General features: G+C 37.3%; 2 protein-coding genes across 3 annotated transcripts in view; both read left to right on the plus strand.

The window, feature by feature from the left end:
* Positions 1 to 100: 100 nt before the first annotated feature.
* rab22a (RAB22A, member RAS oncogene family) lies at positions 101 to 14,986 on the plus strand. The gene is made up of 7 exons (XM_084425062.1): positions 101 to 446; positions 1,092 to 1,171; positions 3,279 to 3,360; positions 7,354 to 7,425; positions 7,883 to 7,989; positions 10,190 to 10,299; positions 11,460 to 14,986. The coding sequence occupies exons 1-7, from the start codon at positions 411 to 413 to the stop codon at positions 11,558 to 11,560; spliced, it is 588 nt and encodes a 195-aa protein (XP_084281188.1). The 5' UTR covers positions 101 to 410; the 3' UTR covers positions 11,561 to 14,986.
* A 1,171-nt stretch (positions 14,987 to 16,157) lies between these two features.
* The window catches only part of vapb (VAMP (vesicle-associated membrane protein)-associated protein B and C), a 28,008-nt gene continuing 22,720 nt past the window's right edge, over positions 16,158 to 21,445 (plus strand). The window contains exon 1 of one of the 2 annotated variants that reach the window (XM_084425265.1): positions 16,158 to 16,500. In XM_084425265.1, the coding sequence (XP_084281391.1) occupies positions 16,443 to 16,500 (58 nt within the window). In that variant the 5' untranslated portion in view covers positions 16,158 to 16,442. The remainder of the gene's footprint in view (positions 16,501 to 21,445) is intronic. The other variant, XM_084425266.1, reaches the window with a different exon arrangement.

The raw sequence follows: 21,445 nt of genomic DNA on the forward strand, positions 1-21,445 counted from the left end.
TTAAGCTTGTAATAATATGTTTTTCCACGCTATGACGTAATTACGTTGCAAAAACAGTTTTTGAACGGTTCAATGAAACGAACTGTTCGAAAGAACCGATTCGCGGGAATGACTTCTCATAACTAGACTCGTCAACCGGAGTTCAAGATGGCGATCAGCGAGCAGCTATTATCGCAACTAATCGATCATTAATATACCATTTCAGTCCTCATATTATAAGAAGCTTTACGCGTTATGTCAGTTTTCCACGTCGCCTTCTTATACCATCATAAAGCAGTGGGTATCCGACACTAGTGTATAGATAGAGACTGTGTGTGTTTTTTTTCTTACGTCAAAAAGAAATAGTTGCTGATCAGGTTTATGAAACTATTTGGAATGATTGGGAAGTTTTCATTAGTTTGGAGGTCATCATGTCGCTAAGAGAGTTGAAAGTATGCCTTCTTGGGGTAAGATTTATATTCACTTTTTACGACTCGACGTTGCTATTATGGATTGCAGTTTTGGTGCAATATTTTATGTTTTTATTTCTCTTTTGATGATCGATCTTAACTGTGTTATTGTATGTTATAACTTGCAATAAAGTGTGTCAGTGGTTTTACCTGTTGTGCAAGCTGTGGGGATTTCTTAAGTAATACAGTAACATTTGTGGAATGATGACGTATTTAACCACCCATTCATAAGTGGACGATAAATGTCTAGAGAGTTTAAAAAAAAATGTTCAGTGGATACATATAGAGTGTATTTACTGCTCAAGGATTTCATTTGAGAATGTTTGTACTATTAACTATATTTACTCATATATTGACAATAAATGTGCCCTATTAGTCATGTGATTTGTAAACGGGTAGTTAACATGACATGCCAAGCAGAATCTGGCAGTGTGATATTCTACACTTCATATAAAAGTAAAAAATCTAATTATATTGATTGTTTTATTATATTCAAACCATGTAATATTATCAGAACATTTGACAAAAAACAAATATCTACATTTTTAATTGCATTTTTTAGTATGGGAAACTGCATCAAAAGTGAATTATGTGTTTAATAATATATATAACGTTATATGTGATTTTTATCTTGTCTCCTAGGATACAGGAGTTGGAAAGTCAAGTATCGTGTGGAGGTTTGTGGAGGATAGTTTTGATCCCAACATTAATCCCACAATTGGGTAAGTTTACTGCAAAACATGCTTACTGGGAGGTCAAGCTGACTGTGATGCACTGTAAAATAAGAAAAAACCTGCACGTTTTGAAGGATTTCCACATAGCAAACACAGCAAGCCGTGACATGCACTGAAATGGAAGATGTTTCTGGCAAAACAAATTGATACTTAGTGTGTTGAAATGTCCTCTGGATTAGAGTCAGAAAGCATTGTATTTAAAAAAGAAAAAAAAAAAACCTTGATGGATTATTTGCTTTAACAATGTTACGATAATAATTCAATCTCTTAAATAAGAAAACAAGATCTGTTAACCAGCATCTGGGACTTCCCTGTTGGTGCTGAGAATACAGATTGTCTTTCCTTCAAGTGATTTAATATTCAGCATTGATTGTGTAATGCAAGTTGCATCACAGTGTGTTAAAGATTTAACATGTGACCCCTTTTAATTCAGTTGCATAAGTCTAAATTCAATTGACACACATTTCAGGGCTCAACTATAAAGATTTTTCTGCTCTCCCAGTCAGGCCAGTCATTTCTGAGCTAGTCAGTTCCCTGCTAGCCCACAGACAATGGTAATATTGCTAAAAGGGAAATCATGCTTTTCTAAAGTTCCTAAACTTTAGTTTTCTAATTTCAAGAATAGCTGGAAATTATGCAGCTATAATTCAACTACTGTGTATCCAAAACACACAGTTTTAATAGACAAAAAATAGGGCTGGGTTAATTTTCGATTCTCGATTTTAATGCATTATCATTTTGAAGAACCGATTTTTCAGTCTATGTTGTTTTCAAACGATGAATGAATTCTGTGAATGAGTAAATGATGAATGAGTTTTGTAGTGTGCTTTCCATCCAATAAATTATAATAAGCTTTGTGCTTCGTTACTTCTGATAGGAGTCTCAGCTTTCTAATTCTGTCAAATATATTACGAAATTTAAACAATAAATACCGTTTTTGGCGCTCTTTAATGTGGCATGACAGATTGCTAGCGCCTTCAGTTAAAGCGAAGCAGCAGCGCAAAGCTAAAACTAGTTATAGCAAGAAATAAACATGAATGAACATCAGAAGGTATGTTGAAAGATACAGTACAACTTACCGAAATCTGTATCATGTCACACATGTAGTCGCTCAATCAATCAGTGTTTCAACCGCGGAAAGACGTCAATTAAACAGCTTGTAAACAATACATCGCGTAATGTTACGTTTACCTCAGAAAGCCATTCAGTGTCCAAAAACTCATTATGGTAAGCTAGAAAAATAACTCTAGAGAGGAGCATTTTGTTAAATATGCACCATATTGCATATTCATTGTACTTTTAACTTAACTTGTTCTTCAATATTTAATGAATGTTATAATGTAATATTTAATGAATGTCATGTTTTTATGACAGCCACCATTTAAATGTTTATATATTTTTAAAAACATCATTAGAAATGTATTATAATGTTATTATTATAAAAGCTTCTTTAGGCTATATGTGTAATTTCAATGTATGTGTAATTTAGCCTTCAAATCATTTTATTTCAGCCTTTAATAAAGGGATACACCAACTAGGGTTCCCTGTATAGTTTACTGCATTAATTGAGAGATATTTTATTCTTGAGGAAGTTTGTACCTGTACCTGAATTTGTACCTGATAGGCCCCAATTAATCAATATTAAATCTTATTGAATTGCAAGCTTGTGAATCAAAATAGAATCAAATCGTGAAATTTGTGTCAATTAAAAAAAATATTAATATTAAAAATATTAAAAAATATGGTTGCATATTGTTATTTTAACCGATTCTAGTTGATGTTTCAATGCATAACAGAAAAGCAGATTTTTAAGTTAATAGGGGCATAACAACACATATAAAGAACATAAAACAATTTGTGTGTATCTGCACCTGGCAAGACGCTTGTAAACTTTCTAAAGATGTCTATAAGTAGGTCCACATGACACACATTTTCTTATATTGTAAAAAATATATATTAAACAAAGCTTGGAGTCTTATTGGCAGCTAAATGCATTGCCAAAAATATTTAATACATGAGATCTCAGATTCCATGCAGACCTATTTGTATGGTGTGTGCTTAAAATTATTATTGATCATGTGCATTTTATTTTCAGGGCATCGTTTATGACAAAGACTGTGCAGTACCAAAATGAGCTTCACAAATTCCTGATATGGGACACAGCAGGACAAGAAAGGGTAAACATAGCAACAATCACTACACACACACACACACTTGGATGACAAACAAGCTGTTTCACTTTTTGTTTTTGCAGTGTCTTTATAGTTCAGGCAGAGGGCAGTATTGCATGCATTCTCTTACTATTATGCAGGCATACATTTGCGCGAGAGAGAGTTTAATGTCATTTTGAAAGGGGCTGGTTTTCTTCATATTGCTAGATACACTCTTCTCCCCCAAAACGTTCTACGTTAGGAGAGACAGCTGAAGAGTACGGATGACATCTCATATTTTGAGATGTTTATCACCGCTCACAACTTAACGGCAGTCTTGAGGCTGTTTGGAATATGATCTCCTCTCATGTTTGTCTGTGATGTTATGTGAAGCTAAATGTAGAATGCCAAGCGGCCCACACAAGCTGTTAGAAAAAAATAGTATCATACCATAGGCCAGATTTACTAACAGCTTGCGCAAGTGCAAGCCCTCTGTTAAAGAACTACTGTCAGGATTTACTAAAAGACACGCAGTGAAAAAATTGTGCTGAGAAGGCGTATACAGGGTTATTTTTTGCAAGCTGAACTTATTGCATATGCATTTTTTCGAAGTTTCCCTTTCTGATGCAACATTTATGGGAGAAGAGTTTTGAAATGAATCATGCAAGGTTTGCGCTATATATTCTGCACTACTTTCTTGGTTAAATGTAACAAATGTGTGGGGTTTGTCACGTTCAGTTCTTTGTTCAGGCCACATATTTCCAATCTTCACTCATATTGTTTTGCTGATATTATAATTTATAACAAAAAAATAAACGTGTCTTAGATATTTGGCTCCCATTGCATATGAAGGTCTGAGCATATGGGAAAGTCTGACTTATCGAGCCTCTTTACCCTCATCTGGACCTGTTTAGCGCTTTGATGCATTCCCACCGGTAAAGATGGTGCAAGTTCATCATCGTGGCCTATGAGTGGTTAAAGAGGTCAAGTTTTCTTTGCTTTTCTTTGTTTCGGGATGCTCCAGAGCCTGGTGGGATGAAATGTTAGGCCTCGTCAGAGATAAGAGTTTGAGAAAAACAACTGAAGCCACAATCTGTCTCTCTTCCTTCCTCCCTCTTATTGGAAGGGCTCTTTCTTCTTTCTTTTCTAACTTCAAGCTCTATTGTGTTTTTTGTGTGAAGAGAAGACAGTTCTGTCCACAGTTTCCTTACTCCGCCGGGAGCTGTGATCGGGCTTTTCACTGGCTGTCAAGCTCTTGATTAGATAATTATCTGGCACATTGCTTTTTAGAACAGCATTGTAGAAACATGGCTTGTTTTGTGCTTGTTTTGATTTAGTGGCTTTGGAGGTGACTTTTACATTATTACAAAAAATGTATTTCAAATAAATAATTAGAATAAATGTTCCTTGAGCACCAAATCAGGATGTTAGAATGATTTCTGAAGGATCATGTGACTGAAGACTGGTGTAAAGATGCTGAAAATTCAGCTTTGCCATCACAGGAATAAATTACATTTTAAAACACACTGGGTCTCATTCATGAAACATTCGTAAATATACGAGTAAATATGTGAGTGATTTGCGCGTAAATAGACATTCCCGAAAATTCTTCTCCTGATTCACAAATACTTCGTAAACGTCAGATTTGATAGTGAAATGTGTGTGTGTGTTAATGAATTCCAATCAGTAGTAAATGGGACGCGCGTGCACGCTCATTCTCAATTACCATAAATCCCGCCCATTAAAACCGACTGACAACTATATATGGGCATCATAATTATGACACCAAACGAAGGATTTCAACATTGTCTTCTCAAAAGCGAATGAAGAAGAGAAATTTCTCAGATGCAGAAGTTGAAGTTTTATTATCAGAAGTTCATTCAAAACGCCACATTTTATTTTCAAGCGTACATAGTGGCGTATCAGGTCCTATAAAAAAGGATTTTTGGCAGCATATTACAGATGCAGTTAATGGAGTTTCATCTGTTAATCGAACAGTCCCAGAAGTGAAAAGAAAATGGTTCGACATGAAGCTTGGCTGCAACACTTGTGACTTGCGGAATTGTAAAAAAAAAAAAAAAGAATAAACAGCTTGAATATAAAAAAATAAATAAAAAAAAGACTTGCGGACTTGTGTTCCATTTGCACTGCAGATGCTATTACTGGCTCTCGTGATAAAAGTAAAAAGAAAAACCGTATGTAATTACTATATATAATATTTTTTCAAAATGCTGTGTAAATATGTACCCGATTAAGGTGAATTAAAATGCAGCCTTATTAATGAGCAAAACGTTCGGATGTTAAACGCACTATTTACGCGTGGCTGGGAGCAGGTGTAGATTTCTTTCGTAACAACTAACATTTGGAAAATACGAACATTTTAATGAATCCGAAAATTTACGCCAGAACCACTTTACACACGATTTACACAAAAATTCGTTCTGCTCGTGTTTCATGAATGAGACCCATTAAAAGTACTGTATTTTTTATCAAATAAATGCAGCCTTGGTAAGCATAAGAAACTTATTTTAAGAACATTAAAGAATCTTATCGACCCCAAACTTTGAACAGTTGAATTTAAAATGGGCGAAAAGAAATTCCATATTATAGCTTGTAAAGTGATTTCACGAGGTCTGTAAAATTGAATAGTCGACTTAACGGCAAGATACATTTGAAGAGGTAGTGAGTGACTGGAGGAAGTTGGATGAGAGAAAATGCAGGAGGAGAGTTGGAGAGGGACCACACGGTCTGGAATCCTGGGATATGTCTAAGGAGACATCCTGCAATTTTAGTCAAAAGCTAAACTGAAGCGTTTCCTCTTCCTTGTGCAGCAAACTCAGCCAAAAACAGCTATAAATGTGTCAGTCAAACTTGATTTACTAATTTTATTGGCAAAAAAAGATGGATTAAGCATTGCTCTGACCTGTTGTCTTAACTAAAATCCAATTTGTATTCAGCATTGTAATAAATTAAATAATAAACTTTGTATAAATTAATTTGTAGAGTATAGTTTTATAAATAATTGTTAAATAATTGATCTCACTAGTTAGTACTGATTCATTGATCAGCAAAACCAGTTGAGCACCTCAAGCTTTAGGGTCCAAGTGGTTTTGGGTCCTCTGTATATTATTTACAATTTATGTACAATTATGCATTTCGCTGTATTCACTTTTATTGATGGTAAATTGTTAGCAGCTCATGCTGTTAATGAGCACAAACATGTTTGCAGCTTATAACCAAAACTGTAAATTTGCCTACAAATACTTAATAAATAAGATTATTTCACAAGCTAGCTCACGCCTAAACTTTAGAAAGTATGTTAAAAAACCAAACCTGTCAGGGTTTCTCATCATGTCTTCTCTCTCTACCCTCTCTCTTAATCATTCATTTTTATAATGCACTTTTCCCCTCTTTTAGGTCTTTTTTTTTTTCAGTGGAATGGCATACTGGATCCAGCTTGTTTTTATTAATCAGGCTTTTTTTGTCTATTTTTGATGACCGGGGTCAAACAAACCAACTCTGCTATTTTATAATGATTAAACGCTAACAACTTCTGACACGTTGCGCTCATCTTTCCCCTGATGGCTCCCACATGTGTTGATATGCCTTTCCTTGCAGTTCCTGTACTCAAGCTCCCTTGGCTTGTCCGTCTGAAACACAATTCTCCTTTAGGTTTTAACGGTGGCTCACTTCTAGGGTTTTTCACCATGGGTTTCCCTAACCGCTGCCTGTTTGTACTGTTTGAAAGGAACAAGTTGAAATAACATGCGTTTTTTGTGTGTGTGTGTTTGAGCAATCCTTTTAATTCAGCACGAAACTCGAAGGAGACCTCCGCCAAAGCGTACAAATTCTTTTAAAGCTCTGAAAATAAGCATATGCAGGTTGAGATTGGCCGCGCGGCCCCTAAGAAGGGATGTTGGGTTGTTATCAGTGATGACTAAGTCTTTATTTTTTCCCTTTTTTAAAAGTTTCGGACATGATTTTTCTCTAACATCTGCATGTTATCTGTTTCGCTCTTAGTTTCGTGCCCTGGCTCCCATGTACTACAGGGGCTCTGCTGCAGCTATCATTGTGTATGACATCACTAAAGAGGTAATGACACATTTCTTCATTATTACTACACAAATCTCTCTGCTGGTAAAGCTATTAAAGGCATAGTTCACCCAAAAATGAAAGTCCTGTCATCATCTACTCAAATTCATGTCACTCGAACTACGTAAGATCTTTTTTTCCCATGGAACATTAAAGGAGTTATGGGCTGAGGTAAGACTTTCAGTGAGTAGCGGGTTAAATGTCAGTCTGTTCCTCACACAAAGCTATCGAATGGCTTTAGAAGACTTAGTGCACAGGTCATATAGACTACTTGTATTGTGTTCTTTTGTGCTTCCATTCATTTTCAGTGAATGGAAGACAGTCTGCTAGGTGGCTCTTTTTGTTTTCAACTGAATAAATGTGACCACACAGGTTTCGAGCAACATGAGGGGCAGTAGATGACATAAAAGTTTGCTTGTCATTGCTTGTCTTGAAGATCTCTTCATCTCACACTTAGGAATCATTCCAGACGTTGAAGAACTGGGTGAAGGAGCTTCGCCAGCACGGACCACCCAACATAGTGGTGGCTATCGCTGGCAACAAATGCGATCTATCTGATGCCAGGTGAATTCCAGCGTCCTTGCCACAAAAGACTTCACATCCTGTCATCTCTATTCAACTTGAAGGGATGCACCCGCAATGGCTGTCAACTCAATTTGACGTCGGGAAAAGACCCACATTTTTGCTGTCAACTTGTCTCGACTCATTGAAAACAAGATCGCACACGTACCGTTACCATAAGCATAACTTGTGATGAAAAAGAAATCCACTCTTCAGCGGTCTGTAATTTATCTTTCCACTTTAAATTGCTTCACTCTTCCCACAGGTCCAATGATATGTCTTGGTTCACCATTGCTTTCTTTGGCAGTGTTAGTCAGCTGTCATTGTGGTTGTATTTTACTTCTCGAAACCATAAAGACCGAGACATTGAATCTGAGGAACAGCGTTCGCACCGCAAGCCATTCAGGCAATAAATATCAGGGAAAATTCTTGCAATTGTTCTGTCTGGCACATAAAGATTAGATATTTCTTTTTCTAGCACAACTGGTGCTGTTCTCGGTGATGCACAGCCGTCATTGTTTCTTTACATATTTTTTGCTTCAAGTTGAAGAGGTTTGCTCCAAATGTAGAACAAAAACTTGCTTTCAAACACTGTCATCATGGAAATGTACTTACTGATAACATTACCCCTACTTGTAGATCTTAATAGTATTTCAAATTATATTAATTAAAAGCATAAACTAAAAGCATTTCTTTTACTCATACCTGGGGTTAGATATTTTATTGGATGTGCGATTTTTCATTTCCCATAGTCTTTCGCTTTCACCACATACAGACCCTTTCCAAAAAATTAGAATATCATGGAAAAGTTGATTTATTTCCATAATTCCATTCAAAACGTTAAACTTCCATAGATTATAGATTCAGGGCCCACAACTTAAACGATTTCAAGTATTTAGTTGTTTATTTGTACATAATTTGGGCTTCCAGCTCATAAAACCCACGAAAACAGGATTTCAAAAAACTTGAATATTACATGAAATCACACAGTAATTACACAGTGATACCATGGTCATTGAACCAGGTTTGGGTTATTTTGGCAGTGTGGGCAGGTGCAAATCCTGCTGGAAAATGAAGTCAGCATCTCCATAAAGCTTGTCTGCTGAAGGAAGCATGAAGTGCTCTGAAAATGTCCTGGTAGACGGCTGCGTTGAGTGGACAGCACAGTGGACCAACACCAGCCGATGACCAACACAGACTGTGGAAACTTCACACTGGACTTCAAGCATCTTGGATTGTGTGCCTCTCCATTCTTCCTCCAGACTCTGGGACCTTGGTTTCCAAATGAGATTTGCTCTCATCAGAAAAGAGGACTTTGGTCCACTGTGCTTCATGCTTCCTTCATTTTCCAGCAGGATTTGCACCTGCCCACACTGCCAAAAGAACCAAAACCTGGTTCAATGACCATGGTATCACTGTGTAATTACTGTGTGATTTCATGTAATATTCAAAAAAATTTGAAATCCTGTTTTCGTGGGTTTTATGAGCTGGAAGCCCAAATTATGTACAAATAAACAACTAAATACTTGAAATCGTTTAAGTTGTGGGCCCTGAATCTATAATCTATGGAAGTTTAACGGTTTGAATGGAATTATGGAAATAAATAAACTTTTCCATGATATTCAAATTTTTTGGAAAGGGTCTGTATATCTATAGGGCTAGTATGCAACCACCCACAAGCAACAAAAATCTAGTTGATCGAAATGTTTAAAGAAAACATCACTGCCTTGGCGGTTAATCTAAGAGAGCAAAGCGTCAATGGAAAATTGATCCATTGTCAGTGTGACCGGCCTGATATGTGTAGCACGGGTGCAATCTGATCAGCACCTGTGATCAGGTGACAGGTGCACAGAGAACCAGCAGCACACAAAAGTTTACCTCCAACATGCTGCCCTGTGCTAGTTATACACCACCATCACACAAAAATAAATACACGAGCTTTACAAGGTTCATCCCTCTCAGATAATCTCTCACTCAACCACGGTATCTGATTAAATCCATCTAGTCACAAATATCAATAATAATAATAGTAATAACATGCTACACTTTTTGAGAGTTTTGAAAATATCAGAATTCTTCATTTATGAAACTGATTACCTATTAGTGTGGTATTACTGCTATTGCTACTGCACTATTACTCACATTTGTTAGTCCACTCTCTTATTTCACCCATTTTCTGTTGCTTTGTCCTTTTGTTTTCCAGAGAGGTTTCAGAGAAAGATGCCAAGGACTATGCTGACTCCATTCATGCCATATTTGTTGAAACCAGTGCCAAAAATGCAATTAACATCAATGAAGTCTTCATTCAAATAAGTGAGTATAATATTAACTAGTCATTATCAGTGCATTGTGTCATTAACAAGGCCAATTTAACAAACAATCTAGAAGCACTCGTACAGAGCCCTGTGATTTTAAATGTTATCATCTTCTCTAGATTGAGCTTGATCACAGGCAGCTTTGGTTTTGATAAATGCTGTTTATTGCAACACCATTTATTATTAAAATGATAATGAATGCATGATCTATAATTGATCCGGATGGTGGTGAGAATAGTGCTTCTGTGGATACTTGTTCTCGCCACTTGGACCCAGGGCAGTGGATGGGTTACAGTGGATACAGATCTTTTACCATGGATCTTGGCAGTTGCCCCGTCAAGGAACAGGCGTGACACCATGCTTGTGACTTTTGTACAGGCACTGAAATGGCAAATCATTTTTGCTTTTTTTTTCTCATGCATATTTTTATTGTCAATTGCTGCGTTTACATGGACCCTAATAACCCGGACTAGTAGCACAGTCAGAATGAATAAATTGGCCAATCCGATTAAAATTTCATTCAGATTGTATGTGGTGGTTTAAACATTTTGTAATCCGATTGAGATGACATGTAAACACTTAATCGGATTGAAACCTGAAACTGGAAAGTACTGCGCATGGTCAATGACGTAGAAATGGCGTAATGACGTATGATGCACGGAATGAGCTGTTGTTGTTGTTGAATAAAGTGTCATAATAGTGACTGTTGTGTCATTCTAAAATTCTCCTTCCACTCATCGTCTTTGAAGTGGAGCAGGACAACGTCCCACCAGTCCTTGTTTCAGACTCTCATCCACAGGCGGCTTGTGCGTTTTTACCGCTTAATAAGCAGCACGGCGCAACGGTTCATGTGCTCACGTCTCATAGGACCCGAAATGGATAAATACTAAGTCTCCTCTTTAAAACAAAGATGCAATATAGAAGAATTGTTAGTATGCCCAAACAGCGGGAAACTATATTTGTGCAGTGTGAGCGTGTCAAAAAATCAATTCCGATTTAAAGCACGCGCACATTAACACGGTCACTTTATTTAGCGTTCATGTAAACACTAAGATCGGATTCATCAATCAGAATGAATTGATTCCGATTGAAACAAAAGGTGTAAACGTAGCTCATGTCATTATGCTCCTTTTCATTTTTATTTCATTTCCTTTATAGGTCAAAGGATCCCAGTTATAGATGCAGATGGGTCTGCAGTCAAGGGCTTCAAGCTTCGTCGTCAACCATCAGAGTCGACCAGGGAACGTACTTGCTGCTGACGCAGTCGTAAACAGTTTGGCCAGATCCTCTCCAGCCTCAGTTTCTTTCTATTAGTAAACAAGGAGAATAGCAAATGAAGAATGTGATGTTACAGGGGAAGTTACGGAACTTCCTTTTGGAGCCAAATAAGAGGTTCTGTTAATAGTGGAATGAGATTAATTGTCTGAATCCCCGACGCAATGGTCACTTCTTTGAAAAAGGACGCTCTTCAGCCCCCGCTCAAATGTCCTTGGGGATCCATTTCTGTTCTAGATTACTGGCCAAAATCAGACAGCAAAGAAACAGATCAACAGATCAGATACTGTCCTGTCTTGCTCTCTCTCTCTCTGTCTGTCTCTCTCTCTCTCGTTCATTCTTGCAAAAACCTCTGCCAAACTCTGTGAAGTTTTCAAGTAAAGCTATTGTCTGTCCGTCTGTACATTTGAAGAGTTTCAGCACTCCAAATGCAAGCAACACAGCTTTCTTGTCTCACTATTTTTGCACATCTTTGATATATATGATAAAAAAGATATATATATATAAATGGGCGAATCTCATGAAACCTGTCATAAAAATATCCAGGTCACATTTCACTCAAATCAAATGAAAAATTAAAATCCTAAATTATATTTTGCAAGTCAATTTAAAGTCTGTTGTTAGGACTATTTTTTTTTAATGCTCCTAAAAATAGACCTCATTATATTTTTCTTGTGATTTTGGGGGTAAAATGTGACATGAGATTTACTCAAACCCATATTTAATATTTACGATTATAGAAATATCAGTGTTGTATTCCTGTTGCATAGGATATAAAGCTGTATGCGCTTCTGTCTTTCATATATTTCGAATTGGAAAAAATCAATGGTAGTACTAAAAATACAGATAAAGATAACTCTGGGATTTTATGGTTCAATGATAATAAGCGTTAACAAGAGATTTCTGAGCCTTGGCCATTTTGAGATGAGTTAATGAAGTTATATTTGAAGTTATATATGAAGAATGTGCCAAATCTTTGCAATTTTGTAATCCTGTAAAAAAAATGTGTGACATAGTAGCGATCATGTAGTAGCAGATTGGTCAGCGATGTTGATGCATGAGTTCAACACAACCATCTGCATATTTTATCCATTTGCAAGTCGAGATAACAATAGTAACACGTTTTTTTGCTCCAATTTGCCACATCATCTGTTGCCAGATTTCTAGCTTCAGATCCAGTCTGTTCTTGGACTAATAAGCAGTTGGAATAGACTTTTTTTTATGTTTTACAGTGTCTGACCATTGTTACTGCTTGCAGTGCATAATCAGGGCATTAGTGAAGTTCAACCCTCACGCTTTGAGAGAAAGTTGGCCAGTCTTCTAGAATGCCAGCAGTTTCAAAGTGTTAGATGCGATAACTATTCCATCTGTTCGCATGTTTTCCATATCAGAACTGTAACGTTATTGGGAAGGAGCCAAATGCAGGAATCTTGTATACGGTGCGCTTTAGGCTTTTGTCCAGGACTTTGTGAAGTGTGCAGTATGACCAAATAGTTTCTGAAATTGCATTTTAACCATTTGTGTTAGTTGGCAGTTAGTCTCCTCAGCTCCCTTGCTGTTCTTTTTCATTACTTTTTTTTTTTTTTTTTACTGGATTGAGTGATTTTGAGAGGTCTTGCCAAATGCCCTAATTGTCTCGTAAACATTTTTCATCTTTCTCATTCTTTCACTGAATAACTTTTGGCCTGCTCATCCAACATGCTTTTACCATCTGGACAGGGATAAAAAAGGAGCGTATCTGGAAACTAGTCTTGTTTCAGAAAGAGCAAGACGTCTAATCTCTTCATCTTTGAAAAAAAAAAAAAAAAAAAAAAATAGAAGCAAAGGGAAGTAATTATACCACATATTCTTCTTTGAAATGACCCCAAATAAAATAACTCTTCTTTGCTGTCACTCAATTTTTCAGCCTAAATATTTTCTCAAGAGCTCTGGCGTCTGAGAAACTTACCTTTAAAAGATTTGGATTAATGAACACTATTCGTTCAAGAGCGTTATAACACAATGTGGTTGAGTGGCTCTTTTTCTACACATGAATTTAAGTTTATTCAGCCAAAATTTAAGATTATTTGTTACAATTTTGCATTTGTGAATAAATATGTTATGATTTATCAACTGAATACCCACAATGACAAAGTTTTATGTACTTAAAATGTGATTCATCTAAATGTACACTTCAGCATAACACGTGACACCATCTCTGTTGTTTTTAGAAGTTATAGTATGTGGCTTTTGATGGTACTTAAAAAAAAAATCATGGATACTATTACATGTGCTTTGGCATTATTGGCATATTGGAGTCATAGAATGTGTTTAGTGGATCAGAATGGATATTATGGGCAATCTTGAGTTTCAATTCCCGTCCTTTATCCTGTGATTCTATATGCAGTGCTGCCAACGCGCTATGATGTTTTCAGGAATTCACAAGTGCAATAATAATACTTTCCCCCTCCAAAATATGTGCTGTCAGTAATAATAGCAGAGAGATTTATAGACTTATTACAGTATAATTGTAGTTAATCCATGAATTTTAGCACAACAATTTTTTCCTTCAGAAGACTGCTTGTTAAATTAAAAAAGGGCATATTTGGAACAACACTTGGGGGAAAAAAACTGCACTTTTTCTAAATTCCTGTGTGTCTTTCGTCCTAGTTGAAACAACTTGAAAAATGACAGTCCTAAGCATTCACTATTGATGTTTACACAGAGGAAATCATTCAAATTGATTCTTTTATTTTCTTTCTCTCATGTCAAACTAATTAAAGAAGGAAACAGCTCGACTAATGTCACATTATTAAACTCACTGAAGGGCCTTTTCAATGCATGGAAATGCATCGCTCGCTCTAAATGTTGTAGAGCCAGCTGTTTGTTTGTCTTGTACAAAGCCTGTGATCCACAGTGAGACCAAATGTCTAATTTAGTCCTCTTGAAGTTCTTGAATTCCTGGCCAATTGGAAAGGACTTTCTGAATTGCTTGTTCTCTTGCTGGGGAGCACAGGCTTTGCATTAATGCCTTTGAATGGAACTACATGCTCGAGTCGGTGGGACAGGATAAATGCCGTCTGGTGTGGTTTGCAGTGGTGTTTAAGGTGGAAGAACCGAGCCAACAGTCTTGGGCTGGCCCTAAGAAAGTTGTGAAATTCTAATATGTACTTTACGTCCTTGTATATACCACACATTGGATGAATTCTGTAAATTAATTGATATAGGCAATGTTACTTTACCACTTACCATTGTAATTCAGTATTTACAAAAGTAATTTAACCTAATCATTAATTGTTTTTGCCATTTAGCTTGTCTCTTTTATTGTTTTGTCATGTTTTGGCTTGAAAATAACATTTATTTGTTCATTTGTGAATGTGCAAAAGGGAAATGTTTAGCTCTTTATTAGTAATAAAATTATACAAAATCCATTTTGATTTTTTTTTATGCTTGATCATCATACACATTGGGTTTGTTTGGTCTGTTGCTGATTCAGGTCGGAGACAAGTTACTCCTAATTCTTAGTTAGGAATCTGTTCGCAGCAGTGCTAGGTTCTCCTGCACTGGCCCGTGGGCTATATATATACATATGACACTTGTGGTATGTGTCTCCTTTGGCAGGGGGTTCCTGCTGATCTTTTAATTGTGCTGAGGAAAGTAAAACAGTCGAGCTTGTATTCAACTGCCAAACTGAGCATAAATTAACTCAACCACATGCAAGTACGACAATTCTAGAATCTTGGCTGAGGATAAAGTAATTCATGTTCATTCTTAGATATTCAGCTGGATTACTATACTGCTTTTGAAGAACAGATTTAGATTTTCTCCTCTAATTATTTATTAATTTTTTTTCATTCAATCCTTGCATTATGATTAACCATTTAAAAAAATCATTCTCAAATCTACACAGCCCAAATACTCTTCTTACAGAAATATATATATATAAAAATTTGGTAGTTCACGAAAAACATGAACAATTTTAGTTACCTTTTTAATTGTTTTGCAGTGCCATTTATTATTTTTGTGTACAAATATCCCATGCCATGAGTCATTAAAAATAATTATACAAAATATATGAATTATATATTATATTAGGATATATATTAAACAGTTTAAGTATAAAATAATATAATTAAAATCTTTTTAATTATAAAAAGTATTTCTATTCTTTTTTTTAGGTATAGCCTACAAACATTCCATGTCTCTTAAACATAAGGCTCATTGAATATAAAATAATTCTACAAAAATGTATGAAATACTATATATATATATATATATATATATATATATATATATATATATTAGGGTATAAATTAAAAACAGTTTTTAATTATATATATATAGGCCTAATATATTATAACATCATAAAAAACTTTTTAAATGATAAAAATGCTAGCATTTTCTTCAGTGGTCATTGCATGATGTTAATATAACAAATGCACATACTGTTCATATAACACTGCAAAGTTACCGTAATATTTTCATACGATGGTTCATGACAGATGACCCATAAAGACAGCCCACCCCCTCCCTCATTCATTCTACTACACCCTTCTCCCTCATTCTACTAACTACACCCTTCTCCTCACAATCACATCAGTCGCCACTACTGAGTACTGCAGGGGCAGTGACGTCACGGCCAGCCTCTCTCTCTCTCTCTCTCTTTCTCTCTCTCTCTCCCCCACACACAGTCCCTTCCTGCTGCATCACAACAGTCGCTAGTGGATCGGGTAACTGAGCTATTTCCACTGCCTTGTGGAGTTTTTATTTCAAATAAATGTAACAGAAGTCCTCATCGACTAACAGCCTCAACCGTCAAGCCCGTCACCGTCAGTCCGAGCGGACGTCAGCGCAGCCAGTCTGAACGCGTTTCAAGCGCAGTGGGAGATGGCCAGGCCAGAGCAGGTCCTGCTTCTAGAACCGCAGCACGAACTGAGGTTCCGAGGTGAGTGGAGAGACTGACACAGCCGTGGACGAGCGCCTATAACGCCCAACTCAAAGAGGGAGGGTCATTTTTTAGGGGGTTAAGGGCAGAAAGAGGCGGTGAGATGGCGTTTCTGACAGGCCTCAATCCTTGTAGTAATAGTGATAATATGGCGCAGCGTCGTAATGAAAAATCGCTCCAAACTAATCAGAATGACATCAAACGCCTTTCACAAGGAGTAGATTAAGTGCTGAGTAGGTTTGCCAGAAGACTGACTAGCACGTTAGCTCGAGCTAGCCTGTTTAGGCCTTAAAATACAGGCTCTACTGGTGGGCTGGTTAATTCGGTTAGTATGAAGCAGTTCAGTGTTGCCATGTTCGCTTATTATTAGCGACGTTGCGTTTTTTTCTTTTCCTCATACAGTCGCTTAAAAAGATGGGCTGTTGATTTTATTATAGTCTTACTTACAGCAGCGTATATTTGCTTGTTAATGTTTCGCCTACTTGCATACAAAGTGTGTATGTCGTTGTTTAGTGTTATATTTCTCTGATTGAATGACCGCTGTGAGTGAGCTGTCAAGGCGAGCGCTCATTTCTCCTCGTGCTCAGATGATCAGAAGGAGAAATGGTGCCTTTCGTTAGCATGAAGAACTGGGCCGCTTATTTTGACTTCTTTCTATATGGCAAGTCGATTATTTTTGGCTTATTTTTTTCAGAACAGGTCGCATATTTTTCCAGCGAAATCTGGCAACACTGACAACAACCTACCTTCATGCTGCTTCCAGTCAGGAAGTCAATGGCACCATTGAAAAGACACCTGTATTATTACTCCACCTGACATGGATATATTGTGGATAATAATTAGGCCTATGTCGTAAACACACTTATTTAGGTTTGCCATGTTGTAGACTTTTAAGGTTTGGGGCTTTTAGTCTAATGTAAGTTCATAAATTTGATGTTTACATAATTTCAGGGTTCATTTCATGGACTGGGAACACTAATTACTGTCGACAGGAGACCAATGCTATATTGTTGTATGTTTACATTAGCATACTATTTATTAAAGTTCGCAAGAAATCAGCCAATGAGAATGCTGTGGAGGCACTGACACCTCCCATGTGACCACCCTTAGTCAACAGGCTCCAATCTTGTTTTGTTCCTAAAATCTTCTTTTGTGTCCCATACTAGAGTAAAAGTCATACAGGTTTGGATTGGAATGGTGTAAGGGTGAGTGAATGATGACAGGATTATCACTGGTGGACTACTACCCCTTTAAGGAGCTCAGTGAAAGTGCATTGAGCTCAACTTTAACATTTACATTTATGCATTTGGCTTGACACTTTAATCCAAAGCAGCTGGTATTGGGAATCAAGCTATACACATATTAGTTCATGCATTTGCTGGGAATGGGCAAAAGAGTGTTTGCCTCCCTCTGAAACTTTATTTGCTAAAAAGTGATATTTCAAAATAATATCACACCGACTGATTTCCTAAAAGTTAAAGTTTTGGCAAATCGACTTGCAATATCAGTGAAACAGCATTCCTTCTTTAGTCACCCTACCTCAGGCATATTTACATTTTTTGTAAACTGTCAGGACACACCTTGTGAATTGTCTGGAGTTAACCAACATTGTGTAAACCTATTTAATGTTGTTATTGCTTGTGATGTCATGTCTTTAGTTCATTGTTTAGTAAGTGCTTTAAAGGTGACATATTAAGCCCCTTTTCACACGATGTATTATAAATCTCGTGTCCCCAGAATGTGTCTGTGTGTGTCATTTTTGGGCGTGACCAAAATCGCGCCGTTTTTGCGTGTGTCCCTTTAAATGCAAATGAGCGGCTGCTCCCCTCCCCCGTTCAGAAGAGGGCCGATCCTTTACACGAGCTTCAGATACTCCGGGAATAGCAAAGAATTTCAGTCAAATCTCAGAAATAACCCGTAGCGGAGTGCAGCCTTACAGAGAGACTCAGATTGTAACTTTTAGGTGCACCTGGATGTTTCTGAATGGTTAGTGGATACATGTATGTAGTTGTTGTGGAGTTACATTGATCAATCTCATCGACTTGCATGTACTGTAACTTTTACACAAGTTGACAGCTCCCTGAGTTCTTTATAAGACAGCTGTGACATCTTTTGGTCCACTAGTGTTCAGTGCTCGTCTGTCCAGCAACGACTGAACAGTTTGCATGCTTTGCTCGAACATTTGCCATTGCGTTAGAACTGGTTACACTGTTGTCGCTTGAGAAAACCAAACGGCGGCGCCGTGGGTGGAAACGTGCATATTAAGGGGTGGAAATATTATACTAAGATCCCCTTCCTACTTCAGAAGTGGAGCGAAATCTGATCGGCTTATTTTTTGACATGCTTGCTTGCAGAGAAAGGCTTACCGAAACAAAGTTACTGGTTTGCCACTTTTCACATTTTCAGGGTTGGTAGATACACAGGAGACCCTATTATAGCACTTAAACACGGAAAAAGTCAGATTTTCATGATATGTCCCCTTTAAAAATGAGGGTGGTTCTCCTACTGCTTGCTCACACCAGGAGCCTGTGAGGTGATGTTATGCCAGGTTCAGACAACACAATATTTTTGTCTGTTATGATAGTGTCAGAGTATAAGATTTTGACTCCTTAATTCTTTTTGTGTCATAGACCATAAACACATCAGACTACAGTGTTTCCTCTAGGATTTTTTCCAGCTGTGGTGGCAGGACCATTTCCCCAGGGGGAGGGGGCGTCGCCAATGAGTAGTATTCCCACGGGCCACGCCCCCTTGCCCGGTCGATTTACAAAGCGAGTGTGTAGAATGATGCACTTGAAGCAACGCGAAGTCACAGTGTGCAGCGCTTCGCATTGAAAAGTTTAGTGTATTATATCTATGCAACAGTTTATTGAGGCTTTTCTTTTAACAGTTTTACATTTCAGTTACAGTGCGCATGAAGAACAATTCATAGTGCTCTCTACTCCAGTGCTGTAATCTAACAGACACCCGGGAGAAAGGAATATGATTTAGAAAGCGCAATAAACTCCAGCGAGATAAAGTAATTTTATGCAAACCATCTACAAATAAAGTATAATAATGGGAACATTGATCTTGGAGAGAGTGTCATCGTGTTACTGTCGTAACCGAACGCGACGCGCTGTTTGAATGCTGAATGGAGAATGACTGAGGAGAGATGAGTTTCCGTTAACTTTAACTTAACGACTTAAATATGAATTTTTACCTCACATTATGCTATCGAATGACTTTAGAAGTCTTGGAATATAGTGCATGAAAGCTTTATGGTGCTTTACAGTGTGGGGCTTTAATGCCTTTAATGGGGCTTAACAATAACACAGTAGTATGCACAATATCGGACCTCACTGAGAAGCTGCAGCCGTGGCGGGATGATTTTTGGTGTGGCGGACCACCACGGCAGAACGAATGTAGCGGAAACACTGGACTACACGTCGCTTGCTGTCTTTAGTGATGTGCGTAATGTCATCAAAAAGGCTGAACTAGCAACTGGAAACAAGAGCGTTGTAGGAAACTCAGAAGCGAAGACCAGGAGACTTGGTTGTATCTTCAGCAGGATTCTTTGAGAACACGAGCTGTCGGTTGCTGCAGTCATCAAGTCTGACTAAGGGAACTTTACATGGTATCTTATAGGCATTCAGTGGGCAGTCCTTAAAGGTGCTGACAGCCCTTAAAAGTGTTGACCTTACACACAGCCTTAGAAATGACCACTAAATCGAATCATCTAAAGACAATAGAGGCAATTAACCCCTACTGAAGATAATGGTACCCACCCCCAAATTACATAAACATCACATGGTCACAAGAACTAAGACTATGTAATCATTCACACATAGTTTGACTCTCAGTATAGTAGGAAGATCAAAGATTGACAAAACCCCTTCAATGGAAACTATATTGAATCTAATCAGTAAATTGATGCCATCATGTTCACCTTGAATGCCCAGTACAGTGTAGTTCACCTTAGTTCTTCATGTGATGTTATGTAAGGATGTAGGGATCAGTAGATCTTAAACATATTCTTAAATTTGTAATCCTACAGCGTAAACAAACAATGTGAAGCGGCATGTTAGCTTTAAGCCTGATTTATACTTTCGCCTGGCTCCACTGACAGCATGCACACCTCTCCAAACGGACAAGCCGTTCATACTTAATGCGCTCGCCGTTGTACTATTCTTTGAAACGACGGGGCGACTCAGGAGTCAGGAATCAGTAGTGAGAAGTAAGGTACACATGTGACCGTTTGTTTTAGTACACTTCACCAAAACCACACTACAAAAGAATCATGTAAAATCCAGTTAACCTTGAGATTATTGCTTGTGACATTAGAACTAAATATATGGATATGAGAAAATGTCTAAAACTAAATTAAATTAAATATTTTCAAATTTTACTAAACATTTTCATTTAATTTCGTGATTTTTATTTTTATTAAAGGCACAATATGTAACTTTTTTGCTTTAAAAATAGCAAAAATCACTATATCTATGTTATATATATTTTTTTGTTGTGTACTTACATTATCCCGACTGTTTCCAACAACTTTCAAACCAGGAGAAATTTGTAATTTAATTCGAAGACACGTCCCGTTTCTTTATTTCCGTTTTGTCGCCGTCAATGGCGTCATATCCGCGTTCTCCCTGGTTTCCGCTCGTACTGCCATAGCAACCAGAGCCCTCTGATAGTAACCAAGCGACAGACGTCGACAACTGTGTACTTCGCAATGTCTATTTGCACGCTGTTGTTGTTTCGTTCAAACGTTATGGACCATGGCAAGCAGACTTTGGATAAAAAAGGAGAACTAAAACGAGAATCAATATCAGCGCGGTGTTTTCGAGATGCCTAGAGCTCCCATAGACAGTATATAAACGAGAGCTCCACGTCCGAGACTTCGACCGTTCCTACATGTACTTTATTAAACAGGTGAGAACATTTACATAAAACTAATCAA

Source organism: Rutilus rutilus (assembly GCF_951802725.1).
Source record: "Rutilus rutilus genome assembly, chromosome: 12".
NCBI classification, from domain to species: Eukaryota; Metazoa; Chordata; class Actinopteri; order Cypriniformes; family Leuciscidae; genus Rutilus; species Rutilus rutilus.